The sequence below is a fragment of the Enhydra lutris genome, unplaced genomic scaffold (assembly GCF_002288905.1).
Source record: "Enhydra lutris kenyoni isolate GAN:26980312 unplaced genomic scaffold, ASM228890v2 scaffoldscaffold30, whole genome shotgun sequence".
Lineage (NCBI taxonomy): Eukaryota > Metazoa > Chordata > Mammalia > Carnivora > Mustelidae > Enhydra > Enhydra lutris.
Genome location: NW_019154114.1, coordinates 21,701,301 through 21,722,775, shown reverse-complemented (window position 1 = coordinate 21,722,775; position 21,475 = coordinate 21,701,301). Strand labels below are relative to the sequence as shown.

Below are 21,475 nucleotides of genomic sequence, written 5' to 3'. Positions count from 1 at the left end.
GGGTGACAGTGTCCACGCGGACGGCCAGCCCCGCGGGGGCGGGATGGGGTGGGGGACAGTGTCCACGCTGGGGAGAGACGGGGGACGGTGACTGTCCCTGCGGGGGCGGGATGAGGCGGGTGACAGTGTCCACGCTGGGGCGAGACGGGGGAGGGTGACAGTGTCCACGCGGACGGCCAGCCCCGCGGGGGCGGGATGGGGTGGGTGACAATGTCCCCGCTGGGGCGAGACGGGGTCGGGATGGGGTGGGTGACAGTGTCCCCGCTGGGGCGAGAGGGGTCGGGTGACTGTCCCCGCGGGGGCGGGATGGGGTGGGTGACAGTGTCCACGCTGGGGCGAGACGGGGTCGGGTGACTGTCCCCGCGGGGGCGGGATGAGGGCGGGTGACAGTGTCCACGCGGACAGCGAGTCTCGCAGGGGCGAGACGGGGGAGGGTGGCAGTGTCCACACAGATGGCGAGTCCCGCCGGGGCGGAGTGAGGGCGGGTGACAGTGTCCACGCAGATGCCCAGCCCCACAGGGCGGGATGGGAGGGGGGAGACAGTGTCCACACGGAGGGCCACCCCGGGGGCTGGGGACCCACGGTCTCCCGCAGCCGGCCCCCTGGGGCCCGCTCTCCTCTGCAGAATGCTGTGAGCGCATTCACTGCGCGTGTAGCTTTGAGGAGTGGCCCTTGTCACTCGCCTGGTTCCGGAGACTCCCATGGGAGGCTGCTCACGTCATTACTGGTCCTTCTAGTGCTGAGTCCTGTTCCATGGTGGGGCCGTCCCACCAGGGGCCTCAGCGGCTGGGCTGTTTCCAGGCTGAGCCATGTTGTGGATAAAGCCTCCGCACCACCGGGAACACAAGTCATCCCTCCTCGGGGGCGAATGCTGGGTCACAAGGTGGTTGTATTTCAGTTTTTTATTTAAAAAAAATTTTTTAAAGATTTTATTTATTTGAGAGAGAGCGTGCATGGACAATGGGGAAAAGGGCAAGCGGAAGAGGGAGAAGCAGTCTCCCCACTAAGCAGGAGCCCCACTCGGGACTCCATCCCGGAGTCCCAGGATCATGACCTGAGCTGAAGGCAGACGCTCCGCCGTGTGAGCCCCACAGGGGTCCCTGCTTCACCTCTCCGTCTCTCATTCCCCCGCAAGGTTCTCTGATTTTATCAGGCAAATAAATAAAATCTTAAAAAAACCAGATACGCCCCAGACCACTTTGTGTTTCCACCAGCATCGTCTGTGTGATCCCGGTCTTCAGGCGTTGCTGGTGTCGTCACTGGTTTTCATTTGAGCTTTTCTGACTAGTGGGGTGACATCTGGTTGTGGGTTTCCGCCCAGGGATCCTGAACCCCTGGCCTGGTGCTCACCTGCGACCCGTGTGTCCTCTCTGGGCAGTGTCTGCTCGCATCCCCTGGCCACATCCTGCTCGGACTGTGTGCTTTCTCCCCGTGGAGATTTGAGAGTCGGCAGTCTAGTCGAGGCTCTAACCCTCTGTTGGACATGTGCCAGCATCTTCTTCCACCCCTTAGCTTGTCCTTTCATCCTCCTAACAGGGTCTTTCAAAGTTTTGAGAGTTTTGCCGAAGTCCAGTGTATCCGGTTTTCTGTGACTAGATCATGCTTTTGGTGTGGAGTGAGACTCCTCTGCCTGATCCTACACCGAAAGGTTTTCTCCCGTGTGTTTTTCTAAAGGTTTTGTAGCTTCGCGTTTTATTTATTTATTTATTTTTTAAAAAGATTTTTATTTATTTATTTGACAGACAGAGATGACAAGTAGGCAGAGCGGCAGGCAGAGAGAGAAGGAAGCAGGCTCCCCGCTGAGCAGAGAACCCGACGCAGGGCTCGATCCCAGAACCCCGGGATCATGACCTGAGCCGAAGGCAGAGGCTTAACCCACTGAGCCACCCAGGTGCCCCATAGCTTCGCGTTTTAAATTGAAGTCTCCACCTTGACTTGTTTCTCTGTGTGAGGTGTGAGAGTCGGGTCGCGGTCCGTGTCTGGCCATGGATGTCCGGGTGTCGGGCAGCATGTGCTGAGAAGGCCGCCCCTCCCCTTTGCAGTGCTTCTGCGCTTTCTCAGAGACGAGCTGGGCATGTTTGTGCAGGTCCCTGTCTGGGCTGTCATGGATCACCTGCCAGGCGTAGTCTTTACCACCGCCTGTAACTGTCCCCACTCCCAACACCGCATGCACTGTGTGTGCTTCACAGAGAGAGAGCTCCGCGACTTCCCACGTGGGGACGATTCCCTCGTCTGGTGCGTGGGGAGTGGAGGCGGCACGTGTCTCCAGGGCCTAAGCGCACAGAGCTTGCAGGAGTTTCAGTAACCAGGGCACTCCTGCGTGGGGGGCGAGAGCCTTACCATCTGAGTGCTCAGGGCCTGGAAAGCCGCTCCAAGGCAATTAGTTGAATGGATGAAACAAGATAAAACATGTGGTTGAGCTAAGGGCATGGACTGGCCTCCAGCTCTGCTCTGGGAGTGGGAGGCCAGCGAAGTGGGGGGAGCAATCCAGGAAGACTTCCCGAAGGTGAGGGCCCAGCAGGAAGAGGACGTATCTGATGTCATGAGAGAGCACGGTCCTGGCAGATGGGGGAGCAGTGGAATGGGAGTGAGGGTAACTGGGGAGCACTGGTGGGGAGGAGTGAGGGCAGCAGTGTGCTGGTTTGCAGGGCTGGGAAATGGACCAGCCTGGCCTTCGGTTGTCTGTTCCAGGGGGAAAGCGAGATGAGGATCTGGTCCTGCCCATCAACTCCTCTCTGAGTGTCACTTTGCACCAGGACCAGGTTAGTACGGGTCAGCACTAAACACCAAAGCAAACAATCACCAAACTTCTGTCGCGCTCGTGTGTGACGATGGGTCGCACAACTCTCCAGACGGTGCCAGCCCCACCCACCCGTTAGGACTGCTCTTCCCGTGCACTCCCCTCCTCCCTGGTCTCTAGAGGTTCCTGTCCCTTTTTCCTGGAGCCACGCCCAGTGGCTCCGCTGTGGCCCAGGAAAGTGTGGGCTGCACCCTGCGAGCCCGAGCCGGGCTGGGTGCCGAGCCTGCCGCACGGCCTGAGGCCTTCCTCGCTTCCTGGCCTGGCTGCCTCCGCCTCAACAGCGCTCTTCTCCAGGGAGGCCATCCTTCCCCTCAGTGCGTGACCGGGAAGGGCCGTGTAGGAAGGCCCTCCCCAGCGGCCAGGGGCGCTTAGCCGGCCCCCGCCCTGAGGTGGCCTGTGTGTTCTTTCCCAGCTGAGAACCACCACCACAGCCGCCATTAGCAAGGACTTCACCGAGGACCGGATCTGGCTGAATGGCCTGGAGGAGGACGTGGGGCAGCCCCGCCTCCAGGCCTGTCTGAGGGAGAGTGAGTGGGCTTGCGGGAGGGGCGCGTGCGGCGCTGGGGCCGGGCCCCGGTGGTTCCTCGCTCCGCCATCCCTTCTTCACTCCGGCTTGGGTCTCAGTGCACAGAAGGTGCTGCTGCCTCTTAGCTCCCCCGACTTCCCACCACAGCCCAGCCCCTCGGGGGAAGGGGGACGCCTGTCAGCACAGCCGGAGCGGATGTGGGGCGGGGGCTGGGGTCCGGGGCTTTGCCCCGAGCAGGAGGCCTGCACCAAGTCTGGGGCAGAGGCCTGGCTTCAGCTGTGCCACTGCCCCTTCCTGACCCATGGCGGGTGAGATGTCGGGAACAGGTCGGGGCCACTCTGCCTGTGACCGTCTCCCCCGTCCCTTCAGTCCGCCGCCTGGCCCGGAAGCGGAGGAGCGCCGGTGACGAGGACCCAGTGGCCCTCGGCCTCAGCTACAAGGTTCACATCGCATCCGTGAACAACTTCCCCACGGCTGCGGGCCTGGCCTCCTCAGCAGCGGGTTACGCCTGCCTAGGTGGGTGCCCACAGGAGCCCAGGGCCCCTAGGGGGTGTGCTGTGGCAAGCGGCACCGCTCGCTCGTGGCCTCCAGGGATCTGGGTGCCCAACTCTTCCTGGGGCTGTGTGTATAGAATCCTCTGGGTTGTTTGTGTCAGAAACCTGTCTCGAACTGGCTTAAGCCTAAGATAGGAGCAGTTTCTTGGCTTAGCTGGCTTCAGGTGCAGCTGGCTCCAGGTGCTCCCACAGATTCCTTGGCAACTTGTCTCCCTCCCTCCAAACCCCTGCTTGGCTTCCCTGTATGCTGGCTTACTCTCTAGTAGGCCCTCCCCACCTGGGGCAAAGCTGGGCACCACGTGGCAGGCGGCAGGATCACCGTGTGTGGCCTGGCCAGAACCCAGCTCAGCCAGCTCACATGCCACTGCCTGAGACGCCCTCGATGACTGGCAAGGCCAGGAGGACACCCAGTGCTGGGGGCAGAGAGCTCACCTCATGGGCCCCAGCTCTGTATCCTGGTGTCAGCCGCTCGGCCAGGCCAGCCCTGCTTCCTGGTGGCCCGCACTGCCAGCTGCCATCCTCATGCCCGCTTTTCAGGTCTCTCTGTATTAGTCTCTGTGCCACATGCTTTTGAAAGTCTCCGTCCCCACCGCACCCATCTGAGCCCCCTGTGCCCTTCCCCCTGTGCCTTCAGCCTATACCCTGGCCCGGGTCTACGGGGTTGAGAGTGACCTCTCGGAAGTGGCACGCCGGGGCTCGGGCAGCGCCTGCCGGAGCCTGTACGGTGGCTTCGTGGAGTGGCAGATGGGGGAGCGGGCCGATGGGAAGGACAGCATTGCCCGGCAGGTGGCCCCGGAGTCACACTGGCCGGAACTCCGAGTTCTCATACTTGTGGTGAGTGAGGCTGGGGGGGGCAGCTCCTCCGGGCCTGTGGGCTCGCCGGGTGACAGAAGCACCTGCCCCAGCTCTGAGTGACTCCCCGCGGCAAAGGGGCTGCTGTTCCCAGGCGGGGGGCGATGGATGGGACGTGGCCGTGTTTTAGGCTGGGGCAGCAGCGTGGGGTCCAGGCCAGTTCTCCCGGCAGGTGAGTGCGGAGAAGAAGCCGATGGGCAGCACCACGGGCATGCGGACCAGCGTGGAGACCAGCCCCCTGCTCAGGGTAAGGCTGGTGCCGGGATGGCCCAGGGCACGTCCCATACCTCCCGGCACACGGTGGGCTCCACCCGCGTCCCTCAAAGCCCCGCTGGTCTGCCCGGCTCAGCCCCCCAGTGTTGCTGCCGGCCGCCCTGCCGAGCCGGGACTCTGACCTGGGGGGCGGCCGGCGCCTCACGGGACCGTGCCTTGCAGTTCCGGGCTGAGTCGGTGGTGCCCGCGCGCATGGCAGAGATGACCCGCTGCGTGCAGGAGCGGGACTTCCCGGGCTTCGCCCAGCTGACCATGAAGGACAGCAACCAGTTCCACGCCACCTGCCTGGACACCTTCCCGCCCATCTCTTACCTCAGCGACACGTCCTGGCGCATCGTGCATCTGGTGCACCGCTTCAACGCCCACCACCGGCAGACCCAGGCAAGGCCAGGCCGCTCCTGCCGGCGCCCCACACCTGCGGCGTGCTCCTGCGCCGGCCCTCGGGCCCAGAGCTGCCACACAGCCGGCTACAGGCCGGCCGAGACCTGGGCTTCGCGGCCCCGCTGGACCCGGCCGTCGGCGGGCACTTAGTCTCCTGGCCCGCGTGTGGGTGCGTGGCCCCCACTTGGCACTTGAAGGCGCGGGTCCTGAGCCGGTGGGCAGAGGGGCGGCGGCTTCCCTCCAGGCAGTGCGGGGTCTCTGGGGCCAAGGAGAGGTGGGAGCTGGGCCAGCCGCCCTGCACACACTCACGCCGGCCCCGGGGCTTCCAGGTGGCGTACACGTTTGACGCGGGCCCCAATGCCGTGGTCTTTGCCCTGCACGACACCGTGCCTGAGTTTGTGGCTGCCGTGAGGCACTGCTTCCCCCCTGAGTCAAACGGAGACAAGTGAGTTGGGGTCCCCCACGTTTAGGAGGCATAGGGGGAGGAGCGGAGTCACCTGCTGAGATTTGGGACGGTGGCCCCCGAGGCCGTAGTGCTAAGTGGGGGATCCCGTGGGAGTCTCAGTCTCTGCAGGGACCCCAAGCGGTGTGTCACCAAGGGCGCCTCCCTGTGACCATCACGCATCACAGCCTGGTGGCCACACGTGTAGGTGCGAACAGCATCATGGTGTCTGGGGCTGGAGCCCGTGTCCCTTCCAGTTGTCTTGGTGCAGGGACACCTCGCTGCTTGGGGTGTGGGGAATGTGTCACCGTCATTGGGGGGACACTGACCTGTAGTGTGTGAGGGCTGGAGGGCTGGCTCCCTCACCGGGTGGGCAGACCCCATGACCAGGGACAGCCCCCGAGGCAGCCGGCAGGAAACTGAACTAATCGCTCCTGTCACCCCGTGGGCGGCTTGTGGGTTTGCACGTCCTGGGGAGTGGGGGCTCCCACTCGGACTGAGGTGCTGCTGCTTCGTTTCTCAAAGACTCTGTGTATTTGAGAGAGAGAGAGCTTGAGTGGGGAGAAGAGCAGAGGGAGAGGGAGAAGCAGGCGCCCCCCTGCGCGCGCAGCCCGACACGGGCTTGGACCCAGGACCCTGGGATCGTGACCTGAACCAAAACCGAGATTTGTTTGCTTGGCACCCTGAGCCATGCAGACCCCCCACGAGGTGTTCCCTTTCTGAGCTTCGTCCCACCCCGGTCAAGCAGGAGCTGCGGGTGAGGAGTGGAAGGTGGAAACCAGAGCCCCCACTCCTGTGACCCCAGCAGGCGCGCGCTCGCTCGTGCTGGGCATCGTGTGAGAGGTCAGATACACACCACAGAGCCGTCACCCCTTCCACAGCCTGGGAGGGCGCGCCCCGTGGCTGTCCCCATGCTGCTGTGCGAGCAGCACTGCCACCTGGTGCCGGAGCTTCTGCATTTCCCCAGAAGGGACCTCCACCCCACGCCAGCTGCCAGTCCGCTTCCTGTCTCGCACCTGCGGCCTCCATCCGTGGCCTCAGGACCTGCCGCCCCTCTTTCCCCAGGTTTCTCAAGGGTCTGCCCGTGCCGCCCGTCCCACTCTCAGACGAGCTTAAAGCGGCGCTGGACGTGGACCCCACCCCCGGCGGCATCAAGTACATCATTGCCACCCAGGTGAGGCCCAGGGCCCGGCTGACCGAGGGGGCGCGTCCAGCCCCACGGGCTCAGCCCCTGCCGGCCGTCTGTCGTGGCTGGCACGCTGAGACACAATGACGTGGCCTTTGGGTTTTCAGAGTTTGGTACCGTCTGGCTTGACCCTTCGCTCAGTCACCCTCCAAGTGGGTGTGTAAGGACCCCCGGCATTGTGGGGCAGTGTTCCCTGTGCTGAGGGGGGACTTAGGGAGACACAGGCGCTGGGGTCCTCGGGGCCTTCCCGGCTCACCCCACAGGAGCGGGTCACAATCCCTGTTTGAAGGCCTGAGCCCGCATTTCACCAAGACTGGTCTGATCCTGATTCCTGTGACCTGAACCCCCAGGCCCACAGTCTCTACCTTGCACTAGGGACGTGCTGTCCGCCCCAAATCTGGGTGATGGAGGCCAAGTGACAGAGGCCCGCCGTGGGGCAGGACGCTGCTGCGTGGGTCGTTAGCTTCTGACCTGTACTTCCTGCCTCCCCATCGGACAGGTGGGACCCGGGCCTCAAATCCTGGAGGACCCTCGCGCTCACCTCCTGGGCCCGGACGGCCTGCCGAAGCCGGCTGCTTGACCACCTTCCCTGAGGGGAGCTCCGGCCATCCCTGGAAGAAGGCTGCTTCACTGGGAACAGGGGCGCTGGGGGTGGCGAATGGGGGGGTCTGTGCTTGTTGGGGCTCCAGGCCGGACCCCACACGTGGCCGAGTTGGGTCAGTGGAGTGACCAAGCCGTTGGGGAAACGCTCCCCACTCTGCCCCTGCCAAGTGCCTCACCTAGTGCTTTGCTGAGAAGAGAGCAGGTACAAGCACCAGGGATCCGATTCTGGGCGCAGAGTGGGATGGTGTGGAGTGGCTGGGCATCCCTTCAAGGGGCCCCCTAGACTCACTCTCTGAGGCCACTCCCACTGCCCCAAACGGCAGCTCTGCTGGACGTGAAAGGGAGTCGGCACCCCTCCTCAGGTCACCGCTACAGACCTCAGGGACCCCCCCACAAAAGCTTCAAGCCTCAGCTAGCCCCCCACAAATCCTCGGCCGGACTCATGCCCTGCGGAACAAATGGAATGTTTCTTTGTAGAAAGACCCCTGGTGTGCCTCTAGCGGGAGATGGGAGAGCAGCGCCAAGGTGGATGCGTTACACGGGAGCCCGTGGGCTGCTGGGAATAAAGCCATCGGTGCTGACTGGGGCAGACGTGTTTTATCATGGTTCCGACCCTGGCACCCCGGGGCTCCTGCGTTGCGAGGCTGGGAGGGCATGGACGGAGTGCGTAGAAAGCTGCCTCGCGTGCCTTTCCTTGCCTGTCAGCTGCTGGCCACACGGTGGGCATTCAGCATGTGGCCGCGAGCCACGTCCGGTGGCTGACACGGTCTCTGAGGCTCTGATGGGTGTGAAATGTGGTTTGGGTCTGGCTGTAAGTCCCTGTCCACGCAGGAAGGTGGGAAGTGGGCTTGTTGGTGGGAGTGCTGGTTAAGGACTCAATTCCCCGCAGCCCAGAAGTTTCTAGGCTCTGAAACCATAGGGGTGCCGCCCCTCCCTGTTTCTGAAACATCAGTGCAAGGCAGGGCGGGCTTCTGGGAGGAGTGGACCCCGGGGCCAAACCTCCATCCCTCCTGCACCAGGTCAGGGCTGGGTCTGGGGCTGTGGGGGCCGGTAACGCACCTGCTGGGCTGTGATCCTGAAGGGGAGGGTGGAGGGAGATGGCAAGGACCATTCCTGCCCTCTGGATTTCCCCAGAAGCTTGGCAGGTCCTGCCCTCCTGCGAGCAGAGGGTTGCCTGTGGTCTAACCAGACCTGAGCTGCAGCACGGCTGATGAGGAAGTGGGGGCTGGGCCTGCCACTGTCCCCCCTGGTGAGGACTGGCGCCTGGCTCCCTTGTGGTGCACCCGTGGTGTGGCTGCGGTGAAGGTTCTAGGCGTTGAAAACCTAGGAACCAGCCTGCCCACACCTCTTTTGGGAGAAACTCCTGTTGCCGCCTGTGGGATCCTCCAACCGGAAGGTCCAAGAAACTGAGCTTTCTGCCCTCTTAGGCAGGTGCCTCCACCCCACAGCGTGCTCCCCCTGTGGCCCAGCCCGCCGGGGATCGCCTTGGTCCGAAGAGGCCAGGCGATGCTTGGGCAGTGGTGGCCCCTCCTCCGGCACCTGTTAGGAGCTGGGGGAGGAAGTAGGCCGAGGCCGAGGCCTGGACCTGGACGGAGGTGGGCTGGCTGGGGCCGCAGGGAACCCCGCCTGGGAGGGAGGCCCAGCGCCGGCAGGGCCCCCCACGCTCCTTCCCTGCTCTCGGAGAGAGCGGGTCGGGCCGCCTCGGGGGCGGGGCGGGGCCGGGGCGGGGCCGGCCTTTGGGCTGGGCCGGCGGCGGCGGCAGCGCGGCCTGCAGTGTCGCAGGGATCCCGCCGAGTCGCGGTCGTCTCCGCCACCATGGGGCAGATCGAGTGGGCCATGTGGGCCAACGAACAGGCGCTGGCGTCCGGCCTGAGTGAGTGCGCGTCGACCCTCGGGCTGCGGGTCGGGCTGGGCCAGAGCGGGCGCCGAGACCCCGGGCTGCGGGCTGGGAGTGGGGACTGAAGCAGGGCTGGGGGCCTGCAGCTGCGGGGCGGGCCGGGGTGGGCTGCGACCAGCGGGGCAGTCAGGGACCTTGGCCTGTGGAGGAGGTTTGGAGACCAAAAAGCCCCAGCTCCTGCCCACCCTCCAGCTGTCCCCTCTACTCCCCCACCCTGGCCCGGACCTCTACTCGGAGAGAGGAAGTTGCACCCAGGGGAAGAGGCGTTTCGTCCCTGGTCCCTGGTGGTTTCCGGGGAGTCACTGCCCCCTGGGGTTGGGTAAACACAGCACGTGGACAGCCCATACCCCTGCTGCCCAGGGCTGGGGGGCTTTGGCCCAGCCGTGGAGAGGGGCTTCCTCTCGTCCTGGGTCCTGGGGGGGCAGGTGCTCAGCATGTGGGGCCCCACCCCCAGTTGCACAGAAGGGCTTCTAGGATTTCATAAGGGAGCTGGAAACCCCCGAGAGTGACCCCGTTCAGCTCAACTCCCAGAGAGACTGCTTCTGGGGTGGGGGCAGGGCCCCCAGGACCATGCCCCGTGTGTGCAAGAGCTCTGGTAAGGGAGCAGTGGGGTGTGCACCCCAGTTCTGTACTCACAAGCAGGAACCTCTCTGGACTGTGTGGGGCAAAGCTGAGTCAAGAGGGGCCCCAGAGGCTCTGCCTGCCTCCCTCCAGTGACCTGCCAGTCCCAGGAAGGGCCTGTGCGCCCAGTGTGGAACACGCAGACAGGGGGCGTCTTAGCCGCACACCATTCCCCCTGGACCGCACCCCACCCCCGGCCTCCTGCACCCGGGAAGGGAGGAGCAGAGGCAGAGGACGTCTCCCCGCCCCACACTGTCAGATCACATTTTAGAGCGTGGGGCCTAGGGTGTGCTGTACGTGCAGGCATGTCCCACTTGCTGTGGGCCTCTCCAGCAGCTGAGAACTCAGTGGGTCGGTCACATGGTGCTGTCACGGTCCCCAGGCTGTCCACTGCGACCAGCCTCTGGTTCTTTGGAGGCTCACTGTGAGCAGGCCGGCATCCTGGCCTTGGCTACCGCCTGCGAGGCCGTGGGGCCCACACTTCTCTCATGTCTGCTGCACAGATGGCAAAGTCGGGGGTGGGCTCAGCCTTCTCCATCGTCAAATAAGAGTGCTTGTCAGAAGGTCCCACGGGGCCTGCTCTGGTTCCTCCCTTGCTGACTTCTCTTCTGGGTGTGAACTGTAGCCTCCAGCGACGGCTCAAGCCTGGTGAGACCCTGACTACACACAGTCACAGCCCACAGATTTTTCTATTGTGGGAAGTCCCATCTGACCCGATGGTGGCACCTGCTGCTAAAAGCCTTCCTGGGGTTTTCTAGTACACACACCAAAAGCCAGATTCTGGCTGCTCCAATCCCTGAGTGTCCAGAACCTTGCCCTCTCCGGGACTCGTGCACAGCCTTCTGTTGTGTTCCTGGATCCTCTGAGCTGACCCCAGGGCCTTTGCTGAGCTGAAGCGTCTGTGGCTGGCTGGCTTCTGCATTCGTCTCTCAGCTCTCGATGCCACCTGCTTGGAGCAGACTTTCCGGGGTACCAGGAGGAAAGGAGCCCCAGACATTCCATCCCGTTCCCCGTCTTCTAGTTTCGACATTTATTTCTGTTCCCCTGACAAGAGCCGAGGCCTCATCTGTCCTTGCCTCTGCTGCGTGCTGCACGGAGCAGGGCTCTCTCGGCGTTTGGGGGTGGTGCAGCAGTCCTCCCTCCTTCCTGGTGAGTCAGTGGTGTCTTTGCCCTCCTCTTGCCGAGGGCAGGCAGCCACACCACCACTCGGGAGGGGGAAATCACACACCCAAACACAAGCTGGCTGAATGCGGAACAGCGCTCTTCCCTCTCCCAGCTCCCCCAGATGCTGACCAGCCAACAAAAAAAGTTAATATGTACTAGAGCTCAGCAGCACCACTGGTAGGAAATCTGCTGGCAGGAAGCAGAGAGAGGTTTCAAGGTGGTGTATCTGGGCTGAAGGAAGGGGTGCCGGGGGAATAGGGACTCTCAGGGGTTCAGGCTCTTACCTGGTGGGATTTGGGGGCCTCTGTGTGGAAACAGGTGAATCTGGGCTGCATGGCTCGACCTGGCTGGGGAGGGCCACATGCACAAGAAACAGAGTCAGGAACAGTCCCCTTCGAGGATGCTTGGGACCATGCAGCCGTGCAAACTCAGGCCTGCGCTATGTGTGGGGAAGGGCTGAATGTTTTCTCCCCTGGGCCAGACTGAGAGATTGCCGTGCACTGGGCCCAGGCCTGGAGAAACCCCGAAGCCCCCAGCAGAGGCAGCGTGAAAGCTGTCTGCAAGGCTGTTTGCTCCCGGGGGCGCAGGAGACCGCCACAGGAAGCCGGGCACTGCCAGCCGCCTGCCCCGCCCCCCACCCCCTGCCCCGCCCGTGGAGGAAGCACGTGGCCCAGGGTGGGTCCGCTGACACTGTGGCAGAGCCCCGGAGCCGAGCCGCCTGGGCCTGGAAGACCTGAGGACGTGAGGACGCCTTGATGCCCACCAGTATGTTCCAGACTCTCAAGGGGAGAATAGAGCAGAGGGTACAATGAAACAGGACAAAAAGTGAACTAACGCAGAACGTCAAGAAAGAAAATTCATTAATGGTTCATGGGTGAGCTGGATGCACTGTAAAGATAAGAGGGCTCGTGGAATGGACGACGGGACTCAGGGAGCCTCGCAGCATGCCGCGCACACCAGAGACGGGGTTACTGAGGAGAAGCTGAGCCCGTGCAGGGGTGCAGGGCTGGGGGTGCAGGGTGGGCAGCAGTGGAGGGAGGGAACCTGCCGCGTGGGGGCAGTGGGAGTGCAGGGAAGACCCTCCCCATGGTCAGTGGGTGGGAGAGACCCTCCCCGTGGGCAGCAGCAGGTGCAGAGGTGAGAATCAGGGCCCTGTAGGGTGAATGCTGGGAGGCAGCACAAAAGGGTAACGGGCGAGCATTTTCCAGAAATGGAGAAATCTCAGACTGAAAGAAAGCGGAGTCCTTTACAGAATAAAGAAAAACAAATCCCTTTTTGGACACAAGGTAATGAAATTATAGACCATTAAAGAAAAATCTTAAAATTTACCAGAGGGGAAGCGTGGCTTTGAGAGTCAGACTGATGGCAGACTTCTCCAGGAGGGCCGCCAGAAGACAAGGGAATGAGATCTTGGGTGCAGAGGGGAGGGTGTGTTCAAGCCCCAGGTAGACTCACTCAGAGGGCTGCTCCCAAGCCTCCCCAGGGGGACCCCTGAGGGACACCGGTCAGCGGGGGTCGCGGGGTCCTGCAGCAGGGCTGGCGGCGAGGAGGTGGCCTCGGGGCATGAGCACCGATGGTAAATCATGAAGCTGCCTGCGCAGCTGGGGGTTGAGGCTGAGGGGAAGCTGACGTCCACTTGTGATCTGCGAAGAGAAACGTGCGATTTCAAGTTGGAGCGCGTTAGCTGGCGGTGGGAAGGTGACACCAGCGCCCGTCACAGTGCAGCTGGACCCAGTCATCCGTAATCGTGCAAGAGCGCTGCCTCCCAGAGGCACGAGCTCCCGTGCTTGTAGCGGGAGAAACCGCTGGAAGTTCTGGGGTTGCGCACGCGGGTGTGCGAGGACTTAGGTCTCTGCCTCTAAAATGGCTACAGTGGAACATTTCGTGTTGCAGATACGTGACCGCAAGAGAACAGGTTGTAACAAAATAGTTTCTGGGGAGGAAAGGTCCAGCCGTATGTCGCCTCCAGCCGGGGGAGGCGGCCCCACGCAGGCTGGGAAGAGCCGGCAGACGCCAAGCCCAGGAAGGGGCTGGGGTGTCAGCCCCTGGCCGCCGCGGTCCAGGTGCGACGGCGGGAGCGCCGTGCGCCCGGGAGAGGTCGTCCGTCCACAGACACACACAAATAACAATGTCATCTCGAAGCACGGAAAGCTAACACAAAATGGCCAGGTGTCGTGGAGCCCTGCAGCGCGGGGGCCTGGGTGAGGACCAGTCCGGCCAGCGCTCCCCGGGCTCTGAGCAGCTGCTGGGATGGGGACCGGTTCCGCTCACGCACAGTGCTCTGTCGGCCCGGCTCTGGCCCCGTGCCCAGCTCATGGGCTACTCCCTGCCCTACCCCACCTGCCGTGTCCCCTGCACGGGCCAGTGTGTTGTCCCACCGCAGAGCATCTGTGGGCGACTGCTGGCCTCGCCAAGGGAGGGGGAGCGCACTGGGAGAGCTGGGAGGGGGACTCCTGTTAACCTGCTTCTCCTCTCTCCGCAGTCCTCATCATGGGGGGCGTCGTGGCCACGGCCGGCCAGTTCACCAAGTGGTACTTCGGCGCGTACTCCATGTATCCTGCCTGTGTAGATCGTGGGACGGGGTGCGGGGGGCAGTGGTGCGGGGCTCCGGGTGCGGACGCGGCTGCCCCTGGGGCCACGGGCATGTAACAGTTTCCTTGGGCCCCTGCAGACGTGGGGAAGGCAGGACAGGGCTCAGTCGCAGTTTGGGAAGCCGAGGCCGGGAGCAGGGGAGTGACTGGCGTGAGGCCGGGAGGCCCGTGGCCTGGCGAGGGGTGTCAGCAGCCCCGAGGCCAGTACTGAGGCCTCGGGAACTCTGGGGAGCCCCTCTGTGCCCCCCTTCTATCAGCTGTCCAGCTGGGCCGGCCTGGGATCTGTCGGCGGTGGGCTGAGCCCCTCTGGCCCAGTTGGGACGGGCCAGCGGGCACCCAAGTGGCCAGACCCGTTGGAAGCTGCCCGGCTGTCTCCCGCCAGCAGGCAGCTGCACCCCGTCTGTTTTCGGAGCCCACTGTTCCTTCACGGCACGTTCAGTGGCGCAGGCGTGTTCGTCTGCCTGTTGGAGTACCCCCGGGGGAAGAGGAGGAAGGGGTCCACCATGGAGAGATGGTGAGCTCCCATCCCTGCGCTGGGGGGCGTCCCTGGGGCTGGGCCACCCCACAAGGGAGGACACGCCTTCTGAGGCCGCAAACACCCTCCTGGGCAAACAGGCCAGAGCCCGCCCTGCTGCTGTGGCCCCTCGGTCTCTGGGGGGGGGGAAGTGGGGTGCGGGGGGGGGCGGGGGGATGGCTGCTGAGCAGGATACAGTCTGTCTGTCTCTCGCCCTCTGCCTAGTGGACAGAAGTACATGACCAAAGTGCTGAAGGTGTTCGGGCCTCTCACCAGGAACTACTATGTCCGGGCCTTCCTGCACCTGGGGTGAGCCTCCTCCCGCCTCCCCCCTCCCCCGGGGACCAGTATGGCCCTAGAGTAAACCCCTCCCCACCAGCTCAAGTCAGCCCCATCCCGGCCCAGATAGGCTTCCAGACCTGGAACCGGGGCTTCCCCAGACCGGCTCCGTGACCTCGCGCCACATAATGGCTCACGGCCACGCCAGGAGCTCACCCGGGAGTCGTGGGGGGCTGATGAGGCTTGCCTGGGCGGCTCTGCTCACCGCCTTGGGCGTGCGCCTGCTGGTTCCTGCCAGGGAGGCCCCAACGCCCTGGGGCCTTGACGGCCATGTGGGCGTCCTCCTGGCGTGGTGGGTGCCCAGCCCCAGCACCCCAAGAGTTGCTAAGGCTCAGATGAAAGCGGAGGACAGCTCCAAGGGCCCAAGCTTGGAAGCCCAACCTTTGGCAGGACTGGGCGTGTCCTCCAGCCAGGGTCCTGGGGCCACATGCTATGGTCTGCCTGGTCCTGGGGGTCCTGGGGTGCAGACTCCTCCTGACCCCTGCCTCCGCTCCCGCCTCCCCAGGCTGTCGGTACCTGCCGGCTTCCTGCTTGCCACCATCCTGGGCACAGCCTGCCTGGCCATCGCGAGCAGCATCTACCTGCTGGTGAGTCTACTGTCTGTGGCTCGCCCCGCGGGCCCTCACCGCCTCGGTCCCCAAAGCCAGCTCTGCAGCCTGAGTCCTCACTCGTGCCGTGGCGGGGTTGGTGGGTCCGTGGCCACAGTCACTGGACGTGTAGTGTGCGCTAGCTCCTTTTTCTGGGCCTTGGCCCTGCTTTGCCGACCATGAAGTAGAAAGTCAGAGCTGAGGTGACGTGGGTGGCCCAGGGTCACACGGCCAGCCATGGCCCAACCACACTTTTCTCATCTCACCCGTCCTTGCTAACTTGGGGTGCTGTTGGGAGCACTTCCTGGGGAGCCTGTTAACGGTACAGATGCCACGGGGATGTTTTCCAAAGCTGCCCCATGGGGCCTGCCCAGGGTCGGGACACGTGCAAAGGCCCAGAGGTAGGGCTGCACGTCACCCGGTCTTCCCAGAAGGGCCGGTGGGCCCGGGGGAGGATGGCGTTGGGGGAAGCTCTGCCGGGCACAGGCTCTGGGCCAGACGTGTGTCTGAGCTGTTGCTTAGAACCGCCCATTTTTTGAGGGGGCTTTTGTCTTTTCCTGATTAACTCGCAGGAATCCCACGTTATGTTTTCAGTGTGAGTGTTCCGTGCGTGGATTTCAAACCCTGAATACTTTCTCTGCCTCGGTGACGGGTGTGTTAACATTAGTGTGACATCCTTCCCTGGGCGGGACGAGAGTTTTGGTCTGTGCCTTCCACAGATGCCCTTCCCTGCGTCTCTGCCCTCCCTGGATCCGGAGTTTTCCTTTTCAGGGCAGACATGCTGGGATTCACCTCGGGAGGCGGGGCCCCGGTGCCCATTCATTCTTCTGCTTCCTAAGTGACGTCCTGTCACAGTTTTTCTCTCAAGGACGGTGGGGCACAAATGAAAAGCACACGTTCCAAGCCCTCCTGGCCTGCTGAGGGCTCTGCGGCCGGCAGGAGCCCATTCCCTTTCCTCAGCCGCCATGGCTTGTGCCCCCACGAAGCCTCCTGCCCTCCCCGGCTCTCCCCCGGCCACTCCCGCCCCCCGGCTGGAGCGTCAGCGTGAAGGGCGTCCAGGTTGCCCTCCCTGCTGTGGGGTCCTGCCTGGAGAGTGAGGCAGCGGAGTCTGGGGGCCCAGCTGTCACTCCGGAATTAGTGGGTTCAGATGCGGGTCCCGCCCGGCGCCCAGGGGCTGGGGGTGGGAGCGGAGTTGGCCTCCGGGAGGCCCTATCAACCCAGCTCCTCTGTATCCCGCAGGCGGCCGTCCGTGGAGAGCAGTGGGTCCCCATCGAGCCCAAGCCCAAGGAGCGGCCGCAAGTCGGGGGCACCATCAAGCAGCCGCCCAGCAACCCCCCGCCCCGGCCCCCAGCCGAGGCCCGAAAGAAGCCTGGGGAAGAGGAGGCTGCAGGGGTGGCAGGGCTTTCCGGCGGCCCCCAGGAAAACCCGGTCCCGGTGATCGACGAGGTCGTGTGACCCGTGTCTCCATTTGTCCCCCAAGTAGCCTCCAAAATAAACCAAGGAGGGCAGGCTCCTGACTCCGTGTGCACCCCACTCCCAATCCAGGCTCCTCCTGCATAAACCCCGGATGGGCTGCTTCTCGCCCCCTCTGCCTCCCTGCCTGCCCGTCCCATCGGGCCACGGCCAAACCGCCAGGCTCCCGCAGCCCAGGACAGATGCCGCCTGCAGCACGCTGGTCACTGCCGCCACAGAGATGCCCCTGGTCCGTGGCCTCTGGGCCTCCTGGACCTTCGGTTTGGAAAGTCCTCCCCCCGCACCCCGTCCCCAGCCATCGTTCCTTCACCAACAGATGGTGTCGCCGCTGGTTCTGTGGTGTCCGTGGCCCATGGGGCTCTGCTCTCAGAGCCAGCCACGTGGTGGAAACTCAGTCATGTGCTGACCAAAGCGTCCTTCAGACCCCAGACAGAGGTCCCTCCTCCCCAGCTGGGCGCTTGTTCGCACACCATAGGCCTTCTTCAGGGTGAAAATGGCCGGACGGGCAGGGAGGTGCTGGAAACACCCTCAGATGGGCTGGGGAGCACGAGTCTCCAAGGGGGCAGGTCATCGCCTCGCCGGACTGCGCAGGCTCTGATCCCGGGTCCAGAGGCAGGGGGCCTGGCCTAGGGGCTGTCCCTGGCTGGCCAGGTCACTGCAGGGGGTGGGGGCAGAAGCCCGCAGCGGGGCATCTGGGCAGCGAGACGGGCCTTCGGATTTGTCTGGGTCTCTGGTGGGGCTGGAGAAGAGACTCAGACACTTGGAGGGGAAGGTGGGCTGCACAGGCATGTCCCCCTGAGCTGACACCCCCGGCCATGGGGCAGGGGGCTGGGTGCCCTTGATGGAGGAGGGTCTGCCTGCAGCGTGGCCAGACTGGGAGCAGAACCCCCCCGGGAGCCACGGCCGGAGGTGTCGGCGGGTGAAACCACTGGGGCCCTCAGGGCCCACACGTTTCGCACACCGGCCACCCTCAGGGTTCACGCACAGACATTTCTGGAAGGACGCAGGATCCAGGGCCACCGACTGCCCTGGAGGACCAGCTGGGCCTCAGGCCAGGCAGGGGTGAGGGTGAGGAGAATGATTCAGCCACTGCCCCTGCCTCCGACGCTGTGCTCTGGGGGCGTTTGTCAATTAAAAACACACTTACACTTAGAATAAATAATTGTTTTAGAAATACAAGGGTACTTGTTCCTGGGGGTGGGGGCTGGGAAAGGGAAGCTTGGGGGCCGGGGCCAGCCTGAGGCTGGGGAAGGTGTGAGGGGAGCCCGGGGAACCACCGACAAGGAGGGGACATGAGAACACATTTTGTTTAAGAAGCTCTAGAAGAATAAAATGATTCCTTCTAGGCCAAATGTTTTTGCAGAAAGGGTAAACCGAGTCTCGAGATGGGCCTGACCGGCACAGGGTGACCCCACAGGCCCAGGGACACAGCTCTTCAGTGCCTGGAGCCTCGGAACCTCCCCGGGGAACCCCAGGGGGCAAATAAATAACCAATAAATACCCATAAATAGTAGGGACCCTCTTCACAGAGACCCCAACTGTCCAGTCGTGGGGGGGCGACCCACGGCCCCCCCCATGCCACCCAAGACAGCCAAGGTCTCCGGTCACTGTGCCGACCTGGGCAGGACACAGGTGCAGCCCACGGGCACGCGGATGAACTCTGCGTGGAAAGAGAAGGCCCCGGGCGTGGGCGACCCCGTGGCGTCCCGCGAGCAGGGCCGGCGCCGGAGCACCAGCAGCGTCTGCTGCAGCGGCACGGAGTTGAGCGCGGCCGTCTCTCGGCCCGTCTTGGCGCTGATGCAGCCCTGGCACAGGCACTGGGCGAAGGCCAGCTTCTGCGGGTAGCGGCTCTCGTCGGTGTCCACGCTGGGGGGACAGACGGGGTGAGGACCCTGCCCGCCACCCCCGGCTGTGCCTGGCGCTCAGGGTGCCCCTGGCCCGACGCGGGCTGAGGAGACCAGGCTGCAGGGCAGGTGGCATGGGGCCCTCTTCCCACCCGCCCAGTTCCCCGACCCCCAGCCCCGGGCCCAGCCACCCCTGCGGGGGCTCCAGCGTTTGCCGCGGAATTGTCCCAAGGGACCCGGGAGATGGAGGCTCCCGGCAGTCCTGCCCAGGGCTCGTGTGATGGGCCCTGCCCTCCCACTGGGGGGTGACAGGTCCTCTAGCTGCGAAGACACTGAGGCTTGGAGAGGGGAGGGACTGGCCCAACCCTACAGGGCAGGGACCCCGGTCCCCCGCGGCCCTCACCGGTATCTCCAGGGCGAGATGGAGCGCTGGTGAATGTCGGCTTCCAATACCTCCTCAGGCCGCAGCACCGGGCACTGGGACCCAGCTGGGGGCCTGTCATGCCTCCTTCTGCGGCCCTCCGCCTCCAGGCTGGCCACCAGGGCTACGGGCAGAGCCTGTTCCCACTTGGCGGCTCGAGCCAGCAGGTGTGGCGGGGCCTGGCCCAGGGGCAGCTCCTCGGCCGAATAGCAGCGTGGGGTCCCGTGGGGGTGGGCTCCCTCCCAGAGCTGGGGGCCGTGGCGGGCTGGGCTGGCGGGCAGCCAGAGCAGAAGCAAGAGGCCGGGAAGGAGCTGGTGGACAGGCATTGGGTGGTCAGGTCAGGGTGGTGCCCAGGGAAGGCGGCACCTCCCTGGCCTCCTAGGTTGCCCCAGATGGGGTGCGGCCCTCCCTCTACAGTTAGGGAAACTGAGACCCAGAGGGAAACTTAGCCCTCAGGCCAGGCTCCCCAGAGCAGCAGAGCTGCTGGGTCCTGGCTCCCTCGTGTCCCCGGATTTGGGGTTTTCCTGGACCCCGTGCCAACATCCTCTGCTTGGGGGCTGGCGGCGCAGTGCAGGTGGGGGCATGGGGAGAGCAGCGGCTCACCAGGCTCACCATGGCAGCCGTGGCGCTGGGCTGAGAGAGGCAGGTGCCCTTGGCTGCGGGCCTGGAGGCTGCGGGCCTGGAGGCTGCGGACCTGGAGCTGCCCGGCTCCAGGTGCCCTTTATACCTCCAGCCACACCTGGGGAAAATCCGGAGCCGCTTCCTCCTGGGGCAGTGCCCAGCTACGCTTCCTCCTCCACTCCCGGGTCCCCACTGTGCCCTCCTCCCACCCCACTCCTCTCCCTCCCCCACCCGGAGGGACCCTGCCTTGCAAAAGGAGCTGAGAAGCACGTTTTAGGACTGGGCTGTACCTGCCGCTTGGCCCTGCCGTGAGAGGCACGCTGGGACAGCTTGGACTCATCTAGGGCTCGTTCCCCAGGCTGGGGACAAGCAGTTGGTCCCGTTTTTTTCTCTGAGATGGTCCAGGAGGGGCCCCGTGTCCGCCTCCAGCGGGGCCGGTGGGAGGGTCCAGAATAGGCTCCGGGGGCTGGGGACCAGCCAGCGCTTCAGGTTCTGGGTTGGCTTTCTGCGGATTTACTCAACGAAACCTCCTCCAGAAGCCAGGGATGAGGGGAAGGATGCCTTGGAAACCTCAAAGAAGCTGCATTTGAGGAGGTTCCCCCCCCGCCCCCCCCAACCAAGGCTGCGGCTGCGGTTGGTGGGGAGGGGGCTGCCTGACCACCATCCAGGCCCCTTGGTTATCCAGAAAGGGACAGCTGGAGGCGATCTCGCGCAGCTTTGGCCGTCACTCCCTGGGTCCCACGGCCATCCCGAAGCGTTCCCCAGCTTAGCAGGGTCTGAGGGCAGGGGAGTGGCTAGGCTGGGCACCAGGCAAGCGCCGTTCCCTAAGTCTCCAAGGACACAAAGACACCCTAGGGGAGCCCAGACCTGCCCTCCTGGTCCTCACAGGCGTCTGCACCTGCAAGGGGGCTGCCCTGTGGCCCTTGCCCTCCCGGGGAGCAGGACATGGTCAGGGGAGACCCTGCCCCTCACTGGCCCGGATGAAATGCTCCTTCCCACCAGATGGCTGGATAGATGCACTGAGTTCCCAGGGCTGCTCCTGCCTACAGTGTCCTGGTCCCTGGTCATCAGCGCTCTGCTCGCATACTTTCTGCAATGGGGAGATCACTACCTCCCCTGCATTAGTTTGTACAATAACGGAAATCAAATTGTGGGCAGGGTCCGTTCCTTCCGGGGTCTCCGAGGGAGGACCGCTCCCACCTCTTGGAGCTTCTGGGTCTGCTGGTAATTCTGAGAGTCCCTTGGCTTGTGGCCACATCATTGCAACCCCAGCCTCCTCATGTGGCTCTCCCCTGGGTCTGTGTCTCTCCTGCGCAAGGACGCTACCCTCATTCAGAAAGATCTGAAGAACCAAGACCCTTCATTCGTCCCAGGGACGGGGGCCAGGACGTCAATGTCTCTTGGGGGGGTACACAGAAGAACCCAGGACCCCCTCTCCAGGGTGGATGCTGGGGGCTTGCTCGGTACACCCGCGCAGGCCAGCTTTCCAGGACACCCCTCCAGAGGGGCTGACCACTGACTGCTGACTACTGACCGCTCCTGCCTCCTGTCTCAGGAGAGTTCTAGTCCCCCTCGTGTCCCCCCAGGAGGCAGTGTGAGCCCCTTGAGGGCAGAGGCGGTGGAGTGGTCCCATGGCCGCCCTGGCATAGAGCTGTGCCCAGTGCCTTGGGCTTCCATAAGTACATCGGAGCAAGGGGAAGAGGGGCGAGCCTGGTTCCCCTGGAGTAACATGGGGTGACAGTGCCCCAGTTGCGGGGTGCTGGAAGGGGGACGCCCACTGTGCCGT

General features: G+C 64.1%; 3 protein-coding genes across 3 annotated transcripts in view; 2 read left to right on the top strand and 1 right to left on the bottom strand.

Moving 5' to 3' along the window:
* LOC111152981 (mevalonate diphosphate decarboxylase) overlaps positions 1-8,203 on the top strand; it is an 8,585-nt gene extending 382 nt beyond the window's left edge. The window contains exons 2-10 of the mRNA XM_022511764.1: positions 2,692-2,762; positions 3,213-3,327; positions 3,696-3,842; positions 4,515-4,714; positions 4,905-4,979; positions 5,168-5,386; positions 5,716-5,831; positions 6,894-7,002; positions 7,514-8,203. Of these exons, the coding sequence (XP_022367472.1) occupies positions 2,692-2,762; positions 3,213-3,327; positions 3,696-3,842; positions 4,515-4,714; positions 4,905-4,979; positions 5,168-5,386; positions 5,716-5,831; positions 6,894-7,002; positions 7,514-7,594 (1,133 nt within the window). The 3' untranslated portion in view covers positions 7,595-8,203. The remainder of the gene's footprint in view (positions 1-2,691; positions 2,763-3,212; positions 3,328-3,695; positions 3,843-4,514; positions 4,715-4,904; positions 4,980-5,167; positions 5,387-5,715; positions 5,832-6,893; positions 7,003-7,513) is intronic.
* Positions 8,204-9,349: 1,146 nt separating this feature from the next.
* LOC111152928 (cytochrome b-245 light chain) lies at positions 9,350-16,870 on the top strand. Its single transcript, XM_022511672.1, has 6 exons — positions 9,350-9,490; positions 13,782-13,851; positions 14,330-14,404; positions 14,630-14,713; positions 15,249-15,330; positions 16,570-16,870. Exons 1-6 carry the CDS (start codon positions 9,433-9,435, stop codon positions 16,783-16,785), a joined length of 585 nt encoding a protein of 194 aa, XP_022367380.1. The 5' UTR covers positions 9,350-9,432; the 3' UTR covers positions 16,786-16,870.
* A 1,537-nt stretch (positions 16,871-18,407) lies between these two features.
* LOC111152749 (interleukin 17C) lies at positions 18,408-20,029 on the bottom strand. The gene is given in 4 exon segments (XM_022511350.1): positions 18,408-18,669; positions 19,051-19,379; positions 19,950-19,994; positions 19,997-20,029. Coding segments are annotated over 4 exon segments (669 nt in total).
* Positions 20,030-21,475: the final 1,446 nt, after the last annotated feature.

Bases quoted from the DNA above. Each gene is read 5' to 3' on its own strand.
- LOC111152928 (XM_022511672.1), top strand. From the start codon at position 9,433: ATGGGGCAGATCGAGTGGGCCATGTGGGCCAACGAACAGGCGCTGGCG. The intron at 9,491-13,781 runs GTGAGTGCGCGT...CTCTCTCCGCAG, and splicing joins GGCGCTGGCGTCCGGCCTGA to TCCTCATCATGGGGGGCGTC. The intron at 15,331-16,569 runs GTGAGTCTACTG...TGTATCCCGCAG, and splicing joins CGAGCAGCATCTACCTGCTG to GCGGCCGTCCGTGGAGAGCA.